The 19,041-nt window shown below is 27.7% G+C and overlaps 1 protein-coding gene across 3 annotated transcripts in view; it reads left to right on the top strand.

The window, feature by feature from the left end:
* Window positions 1–15,102, top strand: part of LOC122509962 (inositol polyphosphate 5-phosphatase OCRL) — a 49,201-nt gene extending 34,099 nt beyond the window's left edge. For all 3 annotated transcript variants that reach the window (XM_043624315.1, XM_043624316.1, XM_043624317.1), the window contains exons 11-19: window positions 5,618–5,753; window positions 5,901–6,080; window positions 6,173–6,269; window positions 6,357–6,494; window positions 6,574–6,671; window positions 6,751–6,928; window positions 13,391–13,518; window positions 13,646–13,757; window positions 14,147–15,102. In XM_043624315.1, coding sequence (XP_043480250.1) covers window positions 5,618–5,753; window positions 5,901–6,080; window positions 6,173–6,269; window positions 6,357–6,494; window positions 6,574–6,671; window positions 6,751–6,928; window positions 13,391–13,518; window positions 13,646–13,757; window positions 14,147–14,304 — 1,225 coding nt within the window. In that variant the 3' untranslated portion in view covers window positions 14,305–15,102. The remainder of the gene's footprint in view (window positions 1–5,617; window positions 5,754–5,900; window positions 6,081–6,172; window positions 6,270–6,356; window positions 6,495–6,573; window positions 6,672–6,750; window positions 6,929–13,390; window positions 13,519–13,645; window positions 13,758–14,146) is intronic.
* Window positions 15,103–19,041: the final 3,939 nt, after the last annotated feature.

The raw sequence follows: 19,041 nt of genomic DNA on the forward strand, positions 1-19,041 counted from the left end.
AAATGCGAGTAAATCGATTTACTCGCAAGCTTCGAAATATTTAAATGCAAAGTTTAGTGAAAATTGTGTAAAGATTTAAATATCCCACTTCAATAAATGTTTAGCGCAAAACTTTCCTGAAAATTTAACTTAAATTTTCACGAAAGTATAGTCGAAAATGTAATTCAAATGTTCAGGAAAGTTTCAAGCTATATTTTTAAGAAAATTTGACGATAAACATTCATTGGAGTGAGAAATTTAAATCTTTACACAATTTTAACTAAACTTTTCAAGTAAATTTTTCGAAGTATGCAAGCATAAAACTTTAATATACATATTTAGAAAAGTTTCGGTGTTTTGTGGATAATTTTTCTGTTATTTTTTACTGATTCAGAAGCAAAAAGTCAGTCACTGCTGATTGTCAGTTAAAACCATGATTTTTAACTGATTCAAATTAAGAGAATATATTATTTTATCATATTATAAATAATATACCAATAGATGTTAAACAGGTACATAATAGATATTAAATAGTTTAAAGCATTTTTAACTTGTTTTATTTAGAAAAAGTGACATTGTCACATATAATTTCTTATAATCTTTGAATTTAAAAGATTGTGACGTAACACATGAGTTCACCCCCCCCTCCCCCATGTCACACTTAGTCACAATTCTTAGACCCCCCTCCCTCCCCCAAGCCGCGTGACGTATTATGTGTACGGCCCCAAAGAGCTTCTACGCGATGATTTGAAACCTTGATTTCATCACATAAAATATTGAGAGACAGTGTGAGATTGTCTATAAAGGAAAACAAAGTACTCCATCTCTCTTCATTCGCTAAAGCCATGACATATAGCTGTGCCGTACACAATCACCAACACTTATAATAATATGATTACACACAGATAAATTAGAAATAAAATTCTAATTGAAAAAACCATTAAATTTTTTTTTGTGAACAATCATTCAAAAATTTATATTTGAAAATAAAAAACTTTGTAATTTGCTTAATAATAATAAATTGAATATACCGACAGATTGGCTCAGTCGGATAGATGCCTCGCTTGGCGGTCGTTTAAGGACCAAGGGTAAAGTACCCTTGGTTCGCACCCATTTGGCTTGGTATTTTTCCGGCACGTGAGATAATCTGAGCGGGAGGTTTGACGTCGAGGTATAATGATGTGCACCGTCGATTATTGTCCGGTACACAAGACGCATGATTATTCCCCAAATGTCATTTTACCGAACTGCACTTTTGCGAATAGTCATTTTTGCGAAAAGCCATTTTTGCGAATAGTAATTTTTGCAAAAAGTCATTTTTACGAATTTTCATTTTTGCGAATTGTCATTTTTACGAATCGACATTTTTACGAATCGCCATTTTTAAGAATTGTCACTTCTGCGAATCGACATTTTTACGAAATGGCATTTTTGCGAATAACCATTTTTGCGATATTTCATTTTTGAGAAATGTCATTTATGCGAATTGTCACTTTTGCGAATCGACATTTTTACGAATTGTCACTTTTCCGAAAAATCATTTTTGCGAATTGTCATTTTTGCGAAAAATACAATAGTGAATCTATATATACCTACAAGTTTACTATTGTATTTTTCGCAAAAATGACTTTTCGGAAAAGTGACAATTCATAAAAATGTCGATTCGCAAAAGTGACAATTCGCAAAAATAGCTTCTCGCAAAAATGACAATTCGCAAAAACGACAATTCGTAAAAATGACTTTTTGCAAAAATGGCTTTTCGCAAAAAATGACAATTCGTAAAAATGTCGATTCGCAAAAGTGACAATTCATAAAAATGTCGATTCGTAAAAATGTCGATTCGCAAAAAAGACAATTCGTGAAAATTTCGATTCGCAAAAATGACAATTCGCAAAAATAAAAATTCGCAAAAATTACTATTCGTGAAAATGGCTTTTCGCAAAAATTACTATTCGTAATGTTACATCCGTAACCTATTACTCTATAAATTATAATGTATGTGTGTTCTTATAACATATTGTATTTACCTTAGGGTAAACGTACCAATTGTCGAGGATGGTTCCTGTTGTCGAGTAAACAAACTTTGAATTTTATTTAAACAGTGTAGCACATTGTAAATGAAAGAAAGTAATAAATATTAATTTTTTTATGCGTTATAAATGTAAAAAAAATATATTAATATTATATAAACAAACAAATGAGACATTTAAGACAATATTTTTTGGTTATTACCATGGTAACATCGACAAATGGAACACCCTCGGCAATTGGTACACTTACCCTATATATATTTTTTAACTCTTATAATCTATATTTTAATTATTGCATTATATTCAGTATATTTCTCTATTAAAATATTGTAATTATTATTTATACACATTTCTATTTTAGTATTATATTTTATACATTTTTTTATTTTAATATTGTATTCTATTGTCATATATTATTTGCATATTGATTACTGTATGTATTTTACTATGTATTTTGAAACTGTAACAATCCAAGAAAGGAAAGTAATATTATTACTCATGTAAAAAGAATAACGATGAAGCGACAATTCGACAACCTTCTAAAACGTAGGCCGGACGAAAGAGAGGAAAAGCAGCAAACCCCGAGAAGCTTAGGTGAACAACAAACGCCGAGAAACTTAACAAAAGGCGATGCGTACAATCTCCTGGAGGAAAAATCGACAATGCAAAGATAAGTTCTTTCGCTATTAACTAGCAAAAGGAGAAACAAATTTTAGCACGTGTACAAATTTTCGGGATCATTACAGTTATGAAAATTTAATATAAAAAGGGCAAGCATTTTCATTTAGACAGAGAGTAATAATTTGAAAGCCAACCTCATAACATCTTCAGTAGAGAGAGTAATTTTTTGGGAATCAACCTGAACACATCGATCTAGTATTGCTCTAGTGTAAAGAGTATATCATCAACGAGTGAATTACTTCTTCAAGTTTTATTTTTGAAACGAAGTTCGAATCAGTATTTTAAAGTACAACTTAATAATTTCCAAAAAATATTAAATTGGAAATAAACCCAAGTATCAACGAAAGTCTAATATTGAAACGCAGTTCCAAGTTTCAACAAATCTTATATCGAAGTATAACAAATTTCGAAGCATCGAAATTTGTTCAAGAGGCGACAACTGTCTGGAAAAAAGCAGATATTTTCAAAATACAATACACTATCTCATTAGTGTAAACAAGAGGATCAACACTCAACCATTAAGAACAACTGTCACAGGCCCCATTGAGTCTAGCCCTCAACACCATTGGAGATCGGACAACCAGATACAACCACCAGTTCATGCAACACCAGTAATCGTTATTCTTTAAAAGTAAGATTTTCTAAACTCAATTATACTCATTGTATTTTGTCAATTCTTTTCTTTCTTGTTGGTTTTTAAATAAATTATTCTCTCAGTACATTTAGTAGGCTCATTGACTTATCCTTATCCCAAATTAGATTCATTTATGAAACTAATTTAAAACGAGGAACGTTAGGTATATTTAAAAAGGTTTCTTGTTTTTGACGTAACAGTAAAAATGACATTTCGCAAAAATGGCTTTTCGCAAAAATGACTATTCTCAAAAGTGCAGTTCGGTAAAATGACATTTGGGGAATAATCATGCGTCCCTCCGGTAAACACCATTAGAACTCGACTGTCGATAAACCGGTTGTACTCAGGAGAGGTTTTCTATAGTTTCCCTCTCCACTGGCGAGAAAACCCATTAGACGGGTGGTCCAGGCAAATGCGAGTACTCCTAATTTTCAAGTCGCTCTGTAGGCGCAAAATTTAGTATTAAGTAATGTATTTAAGAAATAATTGTCAGAGAGAAATTTGTATAGAGACACTTGTATAGCCAAGTTATGTAGGCTGAAGACAGGTGTATAAACAAATAAATAAATAAAATAATAAATTGAATATCCGTGCGTAACATTTGCTAGTTCAAATATAATTAACTTTAATTAACATAATTAACTTTTAAAAATTATTTTAAAATATTTTTAAAGAACTAAATTGAAGAATTGTTTTATTAAACTTTGTTAAAAATCAATTATTTTCAATATTTTTTATTAAAAATTTTCAATAATTCATCTTAATAATTTTTGAAAAAAACCATAAAGAATTAATTACAATTAGGTATTATAAATAATTGAATCCTCGAAAACATTTGGAAAATTGTAAAAAATAATTGTTTTGGGGAAGAAGTTTAGTTAAAAGTTATTATAGAAAATAATTAAACTTTGGCATTACTTACAGTTGTAAATTTTAGAAATAATTAAATTTCAGAAGAGTTTAAATTGAAATTTAAAAAAAAAAATTTATCCGTGTGAAAAAGAAACATTTATATAATAAAATTATTCAAGTTTTGAATAATTGAATTTAAAAATCAATGAAAGATGAAGAAATTGGGAAATAAAATTTTTGTGACAAAACTGAATAAAATCCGAGGCCTGAGTGAGTGAAAATTGATTGTTTATATTTTTATTTTATTTCTAGATTTAATATTTTTCCAAGAGACTAAATTTTTTAATGACTAAAAAATTGTGTTCATTTGAAATCTATTATAACTAGGGTAGAGTCTCCAGTTGTGAGACACCTCCAGTTGTGAGACAGTCAATTTTTTTTAACATGCAATATTAAAAAGCCGATTGGTTTATATATGAGCCAACTTTTTCGTGTACGCTGAAGCGGATATATAAACTGTTTTTGATAAATACCAACACTGTGTGTGATAATCGACTAAAAAGCGTTTTTTCAATAAATGCAAAGTACTTTTTTCCAAGTTAATTAATTAGAAAAGGTAAATGTAATGCATTTTCTTTTAGTGTTTTCCTTATATTTTGTGATGCAATATTGCATTGTTCCAATCTACGGTTGAAAATAATTTAATTTTCCTTTTTCAAAATAGCGCCAATTTCTGGGTGTGAGACACGGCATATCACCAGTTGTGAGACGGTGTCAACACCCATCTGGGCAACATAAAAAATACGACTTTGCAAGCATGTCAAGTGGAAAAAAGTCAATTGATTCAGAAGAAATCAATTTTAATGCTCTTGTTGAAGCTATTAAATTGTGTTTATTTGATAGTCATATTTTGGCGAATAAATATTATTATTCAGTATATAATAATATATATTATTAATATATTTAATTATTTCTACTAAACATAACGTTTTATGTCAAACTTATTAAATTTTAGCAATTTTTAATGAGTGTCTCACAACTGGAGACATTTTTTTTTTTTTTTTTTTTGAAAAAGCGATGTGCTCGGAAAATGTATCGTAAAATTTTTTGAGTTCATCGAAACACTATACTTTCTTTTAATAAAAGTTGCGTATTTCTGTTACCTTTCAAACGGTGTATTTTATTTACAATTTCGTTTACCCGTTTACAATTTACGGGTCAAAAATAAAACCCGTCTCACAACTGGAGACTCTCCCCTACTATATAAAAGTTGTTTATTTCACCAATAAAAAGAAATGGCTTAATTTTCTTCAAAGTACTTAGTGTTTTGAAGAATAGAATGGATATCATACATTTAATGTTAATCAGCTTTCTTCAGAGAAAATTAAAATATTGTTTCTTTCAATTTCTCTGAAATGAATGTAATAATTTTGTTAAATAGTGAAAAAGGGAGAGCGCCCGCTTGGTGTGATCGTGTTTTATGGAAAGGGGAGGCTATTGCCTCTGTTGAATATAGAAGTCATTCTAAACTAAAATTATCCGACCATAAACCAGTCAGTGCCATTTTTGATTCTCAGGTAAATATTTTTTATTCAAGTCTCTAGTTTACATTTTTCATGATTTTTTCAAATGTTCAGAAAAAAATTGTTAGTAACTTTATAGTAGAAGATGATAATCTTTAATTAATTTTATAATTAATGCAACTATAATGATAATGATTTCAGATTAGCGTAATAGATAGAGTTAAGTATCGTAAAACACACGAGGAAGTAATGAAGAAATTAGATAAACTCGAAAATGAATTCTTGCCTCAAGTAATGGTTGATGCTACGGAGATAATATTTGACACTTTGAGATTTCTTGAACCACACAGCAAAGATTTGATCATTGCCAACACTGGTCAGGTTAGATTATAATAATGTTTTCTAGTTTTAAAAATTCTTTTAAGTAAGTTTATAATTATTAAACAACTGTTTTACTTCATATTTTACTTTAGGTCCCAGTTAAATTTGAATTTATTAAAAAACTAGACGACACCAGTTACTGTAAAGATTGGTTAAAAATAAAACCTTACTTTGGTTTCATTGAACCTGGTAAGATCGATTTATACATACATAAATAAAATACTATTCTTGACGATTTATTTGATAAAATGTATTTAATATTTTATTGCGCCTCAGGGGAAAAGTGTGACGTTAAACTGAAAGTCCTTGTTGATAAAAGATCGGCTTGCAAACTAAATTCTGGAGAGGATAAACTTTATGATATACTAGTCTTACATTTAGAAGGTGGAAAAGATATTTTTATTACAGTAACAGGTAACTTGAAAGCTTTAAAAAATGTTTGCTTTTCTTGTTACTTTTTTAAATCTTTCATTTATCTTGCTTCTGATTTTAGGTACTTATGAGAGAAGTTGTTTCGGTTCATCAATGGAAGCTTTAGTACACATTCCAGTTCCTATAAGAGAAGTTCCTATTGGAAGGATAATGGAGTTGGTAAGAATCTCTTCTTCTTTTCAGAAGAAAAAATATAAATGATGAGATGGAAATTAACAACTTTTTCGGTTTTTTTCAGGAAAATAATAAAAACCCCTCACAAGAACCTTATGCCGTGCCTAAGGAAGTGTGGCTTCTAGTTGATCGATTGTATCGTCATGGAATTAAAACTCCAGGTCTTTTTGAAAAACGAGGCGTTCCCAGCGAAATTATAGCTATTAGAGACTGGTTGGACATTGGCAGTCAAGATCCTATGCGTATCCTTCAAAAACTAAATTTTATTAAACTGCTCATTTTTTTCTCGAAATACTTATTTTTATAAATCATCCTTTAATTTTCTTTTTCACCTGAAAAACTTGAAAAAAAACCATGAAAAGTTACAGTTCACCAGTAGGGTCACCGTTATTTTGCAAAAGATGGAATTTGCTTTAGAAGGGTTAAAGTTTAAATGGGATTTAACATTTTGTATGATAACTTTTTTTATTAAGGTCATCCTACCCCGCAGGAAATACATTAGTTTCAGGTCCTAATCGATTTTCTTCAGACTGAACACAAACTGAAATTTAAAATTTATAAGAAAATCGACTGGCACTAAAAACTAATTTATTTCCTGCGGGGTCCTTTGTGTAAAAAATTGAATTTTAACATTTAAAAAACTAAATTCTTGAATTTCTTTCTGAAAATTATTAAAACAAAGGAGCCGTCCATAAACTACGTCACGCCTTGGGGGGGGGGGGGGGGGTGGAATTCATTTTTTGTGACGTTCTGTAGAAAAATTGGCGCTAAAACATGTAAAATTTGTGACGTGGGTAGGGGGGGGGGGGGGTGGAAAAATTATGCACAATAGTGTGACGTAGTTTATGAACGGCCCCTAACTAGCAAATGTTACGCGCGCGAAACATCATCTTCAATTTATTATTATTGTGCATTATTATTATTATTTGAATAATTTCAGATAAACAATTTTTTAAATTCACTTAATAAGTACATAATTAATTATTATTGTTTATTATTTTAAAAAATTTTAATATAATTCTTTACAAGAATTCAATTGAGGGCCTGGAAATAGTAAAATTCTGCTCAAGAAATAAATTATTTTTATAAATAATAAAATTCTTCTTAGTAAGTTAATTATTTTCCATATAATTTTAATAAAATTCAATAATCAAATTTTTAGTTAATAGACACGATTATTTTAAAAAGTTGGAAATAATTATTTCCTTCATTCAATTATTTTCAAAATTTTCAATTAAAATTGTTAAAAAAAACAACAATAGTTTTAAAAAACTTAGAGAAATTCTTCCAAATTTAGATAATCTCTAATAAAATTGTTTATAAGAATTTAATTTACTATGATAAATTTTAATAATCTTTGATAATTGTAAAATTATTAATTATATAATTATTATTAGAGGAGAGTGGGGCAAACCGGACCCCTCTCAATATTTCCGAAATGGCGAAATTGGAAAAAGTGTTGTTTACTAAAACAACCATGTTTAGTATACCTTATTTTTTCCATCTGACAGTTTTAGCTTGCGATCATGCGACGAAAGGAGCAAAAATTTTGTTTTAAGTTTTTTTCTACACTTTTACGAATTTTTTCTTAAGGAAATTCTGAGAAAATCGTGTAATGTTTCCAAATATTAGGTCTTAGGTTTTGAAGGTACACACCTCAGGAATATTTACCACCAAAAACTTTGATGAATTTGCAAAGCGTTTCTTTTTGACAAACATTTATTCTCAAAATGGGCCTGTGGGGCAAACCGGCCATAGGATATTTCCATTGAATTAAAGTTTCATAAAAATTATTTTTAAATAAAATGTTTCTTTCATTAAAATATTTACTTACAATGAAAAATAATTGTCTTCCAATGAGAATTGGACCCTTTAATATTGTTTCTCTGATAATGACAAACATTTGTATTTTTTTATTAAAAAAAATATTTATTTAATTAAAATTCAATCCCGTATTATTATTTATTATTATTTTCATTACTACAACCATCGTTTACATGATTCTTTATGTTTTGCTTCCTCGTGAGGAAGCTTTGTAGTCGTTTAATTTACAAAATTACTATGTTATATAAGACCCTAAACAATTGTCCGGATGTATGTATGTGTGTGTGTTGTGTGTACAATTTTTCATGAGTAATATATCTACTGATGATAAAAAAACAATTATTTATTAAAACATTGTTTAAACAATTAATTGTTGCTATTTTTTTCATAAACTATTTATACTTAGGGTAAAAAATTGATATCTGTTTCTTATGTACTTTTTTCATAAGTTTCATTTGGGTTAGAAATTTCTAATTTTTTCTAAACAATTAATTGAAAAGTTGAAAACTATAAACTGTTTAAACAAGGGTTAAATAATACATTTTTAGTTTTTCTATTATACTTAAGTGTTTAAGTTATCAAAAATTACACAAATGAGAAAAACTAAGAATTTATAATTTTAACTATAGTAAATTAAAAAATTAACAAAATAAATTGTTTAAACAATGTTTAAATAATTCATTTTTAATTTTTCTTTTATACTCGAATACTTTACTTATGAAAAATTGCAAGAAAAAATATAAATTTTTAACCCTAAGTAATGTTTATGACAAAATAATAACTTTTTATTGTATAACAATTTTTAACTACCCGTGTGGAAAAGAGGTGTTGGCCCACGCCGGGGGCCCGCATGGATCGCCCACATCCATGAGGGGCCCATGTGGGTGATCCAGGCGAGGCCCCTCATGGAAACGACATGCTGATCGTTGAGGGCGCCGTGGCTTGAAACTCTTCACTCGGGTGTTTTTGAGGTCGCTTATTAAGAATCTGGTGTCACATTTTTGAAATTTAAAATTATTGTGGATCTAATATGGTATTATATGTTAGTAAAATCGAAAAACGTAAAATTCGAAGTCTTTTGAGTACTTGAAAAAAAGATTTCCACACCTATAGATATCTAAATTGAGAAAAGATGTATTTACAGGTCTAGATATAAGCAAAGGAGTGATTCTGTATTATATTCTAAAAACGAAACCAACTATACGAAGATCCTTTGTAGAAAAATGTGTAAAGGTTCATAAAGAAAAATAAAACTTTTAATTTTCTTTACTAAAAGAGTGTATAAATTATGCCCTAAATGTTCGAATTTTACGTTTTTCGATTTTACTAACATATAATACCATATTAGATCCACAATAATTTTAAATTTCAAAAATGTGACACTAGATTCTTAATAAGCGACCTCGAAATCACTCGAGTAAGGAGTTTCAAGCGACTCCGTTAAATTTTTTAAAAATATGTCGCCATATTACATCCGCCATTTTGAATTTCGAAAATCTGACATCGGATTCGTAATTAGCGACCTCAAAAAGCCCCGAGTAAAAAGTTTCAAGCGAATCCGATCAATTTTTTATTTTGACAGCCGCCATATTGGATCCGCCATTTTGAATTTTGAAAATCCGACATCGGTTTTCTAATCAACGATCCCAAAATATTAAGAATCAGATGCTTAAGTTAAAGTACTCTCCAATTATTCTTTTCTTCCTTTTTTCAGTTTTTAGGTCGTGTAACCTAAACTTTAAATTGTTGTATCTTAGTAAAAAAAAGTCGAATCGGATCGGGTGTAGAATATTTTGAAAGGTGAATAATTGTACTTTTTTAAAAATTCGTTCCAATGATACAAAAAATTTTTTGTAGATTTTATGGAGAGTCGAATATTGCCAAAAATGGCCTTTTTTACTCTTTTAGGTTAGAATATCTCAGAATCCTGACGTGATAGAGCAATTTCGCTGCCAGTTTTGGATTCAGGGTGACAAATTACATCGGAAATCACTTATCCCGTTTGTGGGTCTGACAAAATTCTAAATTTTGTAGGCCTGTGTTATTAATAAATAACATTGTTACTTAACGATTTTTACTTTTTTTAATTAAATTGTGACCAAAAAAAGAAAAAAATCTGACGCACGCGGGTATAGAACCTACGACTACCAGACAAACGCTCTAACCACTTTTTTTTTATAACATCCATAAAATTGGTACAACGTAACGCAATAAACAATTTAAAAAAAGAGCGTCGTAATCACATGTTTTTACATGGCTTGGTTATTAAACATGTATTTTTTTCCTATCGAACAGACAAAATTTGCCGTAAATTCGTCGATAATTCGTTTTCGTCCCAATATAAAATTCTATTAACATTGTTTCTTTATTCCTTAGACACAATAAATTGTTACGTTTTTTTATATTATTTTGTTTCTTCAGTGAAAAAAAATATCGCATGAGCGAATCTATAAAAAACTGAAAAATATACTCGCTCTAACCACTGTGCTAAGGGACCTACTTGAAAATTATTTATTTATTGTAGGTGACTTGCTGACTTGCTTTAAATGATTCAATAAAACATTGTTGACACTAATACGCCATAACAAAAACGTGTTTTTCATTGTTTAAAATCATTATAATCATTAATTTTTGTTATGTAAAAAAATATTTTTTGTTTGTTTTTAATTTTTTAATCATTGTTTTGAAATATTTAACCCTCAAATTAAATTATTAATTTAATAAAAATAAAATATACAATCAAAAAGTGCAATAAATTAAAACATAACAATTTATTATTTAAAAAAAATATTCCTACCGAGTTTTTTTACAAAATAATTAATTTAAAAGTTATAATTAATTATACTTAACCTCTAGAACACATGATAATAAAATGTTCCTGGAGGTCTTATTTCTGAAAATTAATTTTGCGCAACTTATATTTTTATCTTTAAACATTTTCTAAACTTATTTATGAAAGAAAAGTAACAAAAAAAGAATAATTTGATTTTTTGGAAATTCAACCAAAAAAGGGTCCCTTTCAGGAGAATCACCCATATGTTTTTTTCATTGTTTATAATCATTATAAACATTAATTTTGAAGCAATAAAAAATTATTTGAAGTTTGGACTTAGAAATTTTTGCAAGTCAATGATGTGGGCAATCCATGCGGGCCCCCAGTGTGGCCCTCATAGATTTGCCCACATGGATCAGCCCTCGTCGGCCCCTGCCGGGGGTCCTCACGTCGTGTGGGCTTGATGGGGGCTTTTTCCACACGGGTAAATAATTTTTTATTTTTTATCAATCAAACATTATTTTAATAGGTTTTTTGATTAATTTTTTTAATCAATAAAACTGAAAAAAATATATTTTACGATTTTATTAATACTTATTGTTATTTAAAAAATGTTTAAAAACAAAAAATAAGGCTCGAGAGATCGATAGAGAATTTAATTACGAAGATTTAGAAAAAAAAAAAGTGTTTTGGTAAAGAATTGTGACCTGTAGAGTGATTTGAAACGAATCTTACGCCGCCATAAGTGAATACATGCACTTTATTTTTTTTCTCGTAAAGTTATTGTTGTCCCATAATTAAATTTACAGGGAGTATTCTTTACTTTATTGACAATATTTACAAAAAAAATATCTTAATCGGTTAACAAGGAAAAAAGTTATGTGCCTTTTTTGAAAAACCGATCAAAATTTTGAGTAAGGGGCCTACGTCACGTCACACACGTAAATTTCACTGTAAATTTTATACATTGGACATTATATATTATATCCTACACTCTAAATTATTGAATCAGTTAAAGATAACTGATTTAGAAGCAAAAAGTCAGTCACTAATTCAAATAGTAATATTTTTTTTCTGACAATTAGTTAAAAATAACTGATGTTTCAATACAATTTTTTTTTATTGATTCAATTAGTCACGTTTAACTACCTACATAGCACCGAAACTTTCCTGAAAATTTATTAAAGATCTTTGTAAATGCGAGTAAATCGATTTACTCGCAAGCTTCGAAATATTTAAATGCAAAGTTTAGTGAAAATTGTGTAAAGATTTAAATATCCCACTTCAATAAATGTTTAGCGCAAAACTTTCCTGAAAATTTAACTTAAATTTTCACGAAAGTATAGTCGAAAATGTAATTCAAATGTTCAGGAAAGTTTCAAGCTATATTTTTAAGAAAATTTGACGATAAACATTCATTGGAGTGAGAAATTTAAATCTTTACACAATTTTAACTAAACTTTTCAAGTAAATTTTTCGAAGTATGCAAGCATAAAACTTTAATATACATATTTAGAAAAGTTTCGGTGTTTTGTGGATAATTTTTCTGTTATTTTTTACTGATTCAGAAGCAAAAAGTCAGTCACTGCTGATTGTCAGTTAAAACCATGATTTTTAACTGATTCAAATTAAGAGAATATATTATTTTATCATATTATAAATAATATACCAATAGATGTTAAACAGGTACATAATAGATATTAAATAGTTTAAAGCATTTTTAACTTGTTTTATTTAGAAAAAGTGACATTGTCACATATAATTTCTTATAATCTTTGAATTTAAAAGATTGTGACGTAACACATGAGTTCACCCCCCCCCCCTCCCCCATGTCACACTTATGTGTACGGCCCCTAAGAGGTAACTCAAAAAATTTTGAAAATTTTGAAAAAACTTTTATACACTTTTATTCCATGTATAAAAAGGAACAAATTCTAAAAGTATTTTTAATATTGCTAAAATCATCGAAAATTCTTATGATCACTTGGCGTGGAATTGCTCATATTCGTAAAATTAAAAAAAATAAATGAATGAATTTTTAAAATATTTAAAATTAACTTTTTAGATTTCGTTTGTTTAAAGATATTTCTTTAACATTTGGAAATAGCTGGAGGTGTGCATTCCGTAGCCGAAGCTTTACTTCTTCTTTTAGATTCGACTGCTGAACCAATAATTCCATACAATCATCATAATGTATGTTTTTCTACTGCAACTAATTACTGGAAGTGCAAGGAGGTAAAAAATTAAATTTAAATTATCTTTTATTTCTTATTGTAACAAACTTTCGAGTTGAAAATTTAGAAAAGTAGAAATCTAATTTTTTATTTTAAAAAATTGTTTATGAATATTTTAATTTCAATAGATTGTCATGCAACTGCCAGAAATTAGAAGGACAGTTTTCCTTTATATTTGTTCATTTATGAAAGAGCTTCTGAGTCACACTCAAGACAATGGTTTGGACGCAAAAACTTTAGGTAATGTATTTTTCTTCTGTTTTAAAATTTTTAATATTTCACCGAAAAATACATCGTTTTTTCAAAATCTTTTATCCTTTTCAAGTGTCAGATATAATTTATTTGTCACCCATTTTATATATAAAAAATGAGACGATCAGACATTTAGACATAATACTTTTTAATGATAATTTTGTTTAAGTAACAATTTATTTTTGAATTAATTTTTATTATTTAATGCAGATTGTTCTAAATTGTGACAAAAAGATTCAATTAAAAATAATTTTTCTCAGAAAAGTTTAAAAATCCATAACTTGCTTTAATTTGTTTAAATTAATATTTAGAAAATTTGTTTAATTTTATCGTAAACAAAATGTGCAAAAAAACTTATATTCCGTTATTTATTTCAGCGACTCTCTTTGGATCAATATTTTTGCGAGATCCACCAAGAAGTCGAGATGATTCTCAGTTAAGAAATAGAGTAACTCAAGCAACATTTGATCGAAAAAAAGCGGCTTTCGTATTTCACTTTTTGGTTACGGATCAAAGTGACTTTCTTGGACGATAGTAATCAGAACAACTTTTCGAATATTAGATATACGCAATACTGTAATTATATAACAAAAGGCAACAACTGAATGGAATATTTAGCAACTTTTTATCATTTGCTGGTACTTAGTTCAATAATTTTTAATAATGGTGTAAAATGTTGAACATTAATTTTCAATCGAATGCAATCAGATCTTAAAGATTCGAATTAAAATATTACTTGATCTCATTGTAGCATTAAAATAATCTAAGTAATTCAAATGGCAAAAATTTAGTCCCAGGAAGAGAAAACAAGAAATATATTTTGTCGGACTTTGTTATTTTTGGTTGCAGATTTCCATTTATTTTCCATTTAATTTCAAATTAAGTTTTACATTAAAAATGGAATATAAAAAATGAAAAAATAATTAAATGTCACAGCAGAAATTCATTTTATGAAAAAATAGGTTTTTATTAAAATATGTTACTTTCGTTTAGACACAATTGATTAAACATAAAGCGAATAAGTTAATAACAATCATATACATATAATAATTATAATCAGAATGAAATACTATTTCGTACAACGACTTGCATTTACATTTCTCACTCTAATTAAATGCTAATTAAATGCTAAATAAATGCAATATTTGTTAAGGTTGAGAATTTTATCTAAATTTGTTGCTGCAACCAAAGAAATTTCAGTTTTATTGAAATTGAATTTTAATAGAAAATTAATTTCTTCTTTTTACAAAAGTCAAAACGAAAAAAGAAAGAAAGTATTGTCTTGAAAGTGTAAGGCAATAGAATAGAAATAAATCATCTAATTCTGATAAAATTGGGGAAAAAAATTGTTCTTAATGTTAATTGAAAAAGTAGGCAAGAGTGAGCTACATTGAACCAGCGTCAATAGTGAACCGCTTTAATTTTCTGAGAAATGACTGAGTGAAATTTTTTCTTATTCAGTATAATAAGTTAGTTTTACCGAAACAGACTATGTCCAAAAATTTCCGGCACGTAGATTTATTATTTACAAAGAAAAACTAAAAAAAAAACTGTTTTTCACGTACATAATAAAAAAGTTTGTGGAATTATAATGACGTTTTTTTATTGAAATAGGAAGTTTTAAAAATTAGTGAACTTGTGATTTATTTCGCTTTGGGTTTCAACTTCAATATTCCGATGTGAAAAAGAATTTTAAATCTTAATTTTAATAAATATTATTATTATTATTATTATTATTATTATTTATTTTTTTTATTCTTAATTTTAATCTTACATAAATTTATTATAAACAATTTTTGTTGTGAATTTCATGTGAATACAGTGAGTGCGGCATATCATTGAACCACCCGAAAAAGCAAAGAATTTTCAATTTTAAGAGTTGCAAAGTTGTCTGCTCTACTAATTAGTAAGAAAAATACTGGAAGACATGCTTTTATCACAATTGTGAACGAGATAAACTCAAACTGTCACTTTACCTACCTAACCTGACATCAAAATATATTAATCTCCTATATTAACAAATAATAACACAGGCCTGCAAATTTTGGCTTAGTTCTGTTACAGAAAAAGTGGTAGGTGATTCTTATAGCTTTTTTGACGTAGAATACGAATCCGATTTCCAAAATGGCCCATCACGTCAGGATTTCTTGTAATATTGCCTTAAATAGCCAAAAAATGGCTATTTTGGACACTTTTCGGAATTTTTTTTGGTTAACCAAAATTTTTTTGTTCAATTTGCACAATTGCATCGTACAGTACTATATCTAAGCTTTAAAACCCATTTTTCAAAATTGCTTTACGATTTTTTTAAAAAAAGTTATGTAGATTTGAAATTAAATGCCATTTTGAACTTCTTTATACATACATTTTCCTAAATAAAAAAATTTCAAATCTACATAACTTTTTTTTAAAAAATCGTAAAGCAATTTTGAAAAATGGGTTTTAAAGCTTAGATATAGTACTATACGATTCAATTGTGCAAATTGAACAAAAAAATTTTGGTTAACCAAAAAAAATTCCGAAAAGTGTCTAAAATAGCCATTTTTTGGCTATTTAAGGCAATATTACAAGAAATCCTGACGTGAAGGGCCATTTTGGAAATCGGATTCGTATTCTACGTCAAAAAAGCTATAAGAATCACCTACCACTTTTTCTGTAACAGAACTAAGCCAAAATTTGCAGGCCTGTGTAACTCTTTAACAACAATTTTCTATTTTTGTGAGTGGAAAATAAGATTTTTTACAATATGTAAGTGGAAATATTATTTTCGAAGTAAATTGTAGTGTTTTATTAGAGGTGGTTCAATGTAGACACACATCCTTCGAAATAAGAAAAGTGTAACTGGTTAGAAAAAAATTCAATTTTATTATTTAATCATAATAATTTGTGTTTGTAACGTGTGTATTAACTAAAGGAATACTTCAGTTTTATTTTAATACAAAAACCTGATCAAAATTTGTAAAATTTAATTAGTTCTTGGACTTTAGAAAAAACTCGGTTCAATGTAGCCTACTCTCCCCTATTCCATTTAGTGAATCTCATTGTGTATTCTATTTTTTATTCCTTTTACTGCAGAACAATTTCTGGTCAAATTTAGAGATTTTAAAAGTTTAGCGCAATGTTCGTTTCTTTAAAATAATAGTTATCTATAGTAGATATAAGCAGACTTAACATTCAGCCAATAATTTCGCTTAAGTCTTTAGAAAAATAAATATATTTTTACAGTTTTATAAAAAAAAATTTGTGGAATTGTGTCAAAGAGTTATGTTCACGGGAACGTATATGAAGTAAATAAGGATAATAGAACAAAAGAATATTTAATTACTTCTAAAAAGGGTCATATATTTTTTATTCTATAAATTGATAATTATGCCAACAATTGATGTTTATTCCAAACATTTTTGACAATAGTGATTAAAAGAAAATTATTCTATTGTTGTATTATCCTGATTTTTTTAAGTACAATTGCAATTTGCATGTTTGCTAGAATTTAAATGCTGTAGTGCGTACTATTTAAGAAAGAAGCCTATCTTGTCATACTTAATTTAAATTAATCTCTCATATTTATATAAATTTTGAGATAATTAAAACACTGTGATTAATTACATTAATTTTATTAATTTTCGTAAAAAAGTTAATATTTTCAAAATTGGAAATCTAATTAATTTTTTGTATCGAAATTTTCCATTTTATTCTTCAAAGTTTAAGCATTTAAAAAATATTTTATAATTATTAATATTATATCTGACGCTCCATGGTTCAAAAAACTTGCAAAATTCATAGAAATAATCAAATTTTTATTTTTTATTGTATTTAAAATTTTTTTTTTCTTTTTCCTAAAAGTTTATTATTCTTAATTAACAAAACTAACAAGCAATTTTTTTCCTTTTAAGAAAGCTCTAAAATTTTAATGTGGCTTTTGATGCATATTTTGAGTTTCGGAAAGTTAAAAAATTTGAAATTTGAAAGAGAAGTATTTTGTATTTTACAATTCTTCTGTAAATGAAGAATTACATTTTTTATAAAAATGGAAAAAGAATCAAAAAAGTAAATTACGATGTTAACAGTAAATAACATTTTTTACATTCTCATCAAAAATGAGAAAGTCTTGGATTTGTGCGATTTTGAGAAATTTCTAATTTTGATAAATCTTCACGTTTCATGACCCCCTGATTCCAAAAAAATGGTTTTTAGAGAAGTGTCTGTCTGTCTGTAGAAAATTTTGTCTCGACGATAACTCGAATAAATTTTACCGAATCGACTTGCAATTTGGGGTGCTTTTTTAGTCCATTAAGATGAAGCCTGAGTTCGTTGGACAGCTCATTTCGTCAAAAAACCACAAAAATACAAAACTTTTAAATTTTCAAAATTTTGTATTTTTCCCAATTTTCAAAAAAATATTTTTTTCCAATTTTTTCCTTAAAATTTGTACAAAAACAAACAACTTTTCCTTTAGACACTTTTTTGTATAACAAAAAACAAAAAAGTTATGAATTTTTTTTCCAAAAAAGTGCAAAAAATTGAGATTTATAGTGAGTGAAGCATTAGCCGAAACATTAAAAAACATTAAAAACATGTCAAAACTTTAAGTTTTTTCTTTTAGATGCCAAATTTAGGTAAATATACAAAATTAGGAGCAAAAAAGATCTCAAAATATCCGAAAATTTTGCTGTTTTTGAATTTTTTCGTAATATTTGTTTTTTACATTCTCATCAAAAATGAGAAAGTCTTGGATTTGTGCGATTATGAATTTTTTTTTTTTTTTTTTTAAGTTTTTGGGCCAGGTATATTTTTTAAGTTTTCGGGCCAGGTTTAACCAAACGGTTTATCTAGAACTAAAAAATTTTATTTTATAATCAAAATATTTTTTTTTTTGACTCTCAACATTATTTAGAAGTATTGCTTTACATGTTGCTCAGAGATTTTTTTTTTAAAGTTATTAAAAATTTAATTACATTCTCATCAAAAATGAGAAAGTCTTGGATTTGTGCGATTTTGAGCAATGTCTAATTTTGCTAAATCTTTACGTTTCATGACCCCCTGATTCCAAAAAAATGGTTTTTAGAAAAGTGTCTGTCCGTCTGTCTGTCTGTAGAAAAATTTGTCGCCACGATAACTCGAATAAATTTTTATGAATCGTCTTGCAATTTGGCACACTTTTTTAGTCCATAAAAATGAAGCCTGAGTTCGTTGGGCAGCCCATTTCGTCAAAAAACAACAAAAATACAAAATTTTGAAATTTTCAAAATTTTGTATTTTTTACAATTTTCAA

This window comes from Leptopilina heterotoma, unplaced genomic scaffold (assembly GCF_015476425.1).
Source record: "Leptopilina heterotoma isolate Lh14 unplaced genomic scaffold, ASM1547642v1 Lhet_65, whole genome shotgun sequence".
NCBI classification, from domain to species: Eukaryota; Metazoa; Arthropoda; class Insecta; order Hymenoptera; family Figitidae; genus Leptopilina; species Leptopilina heterotoma.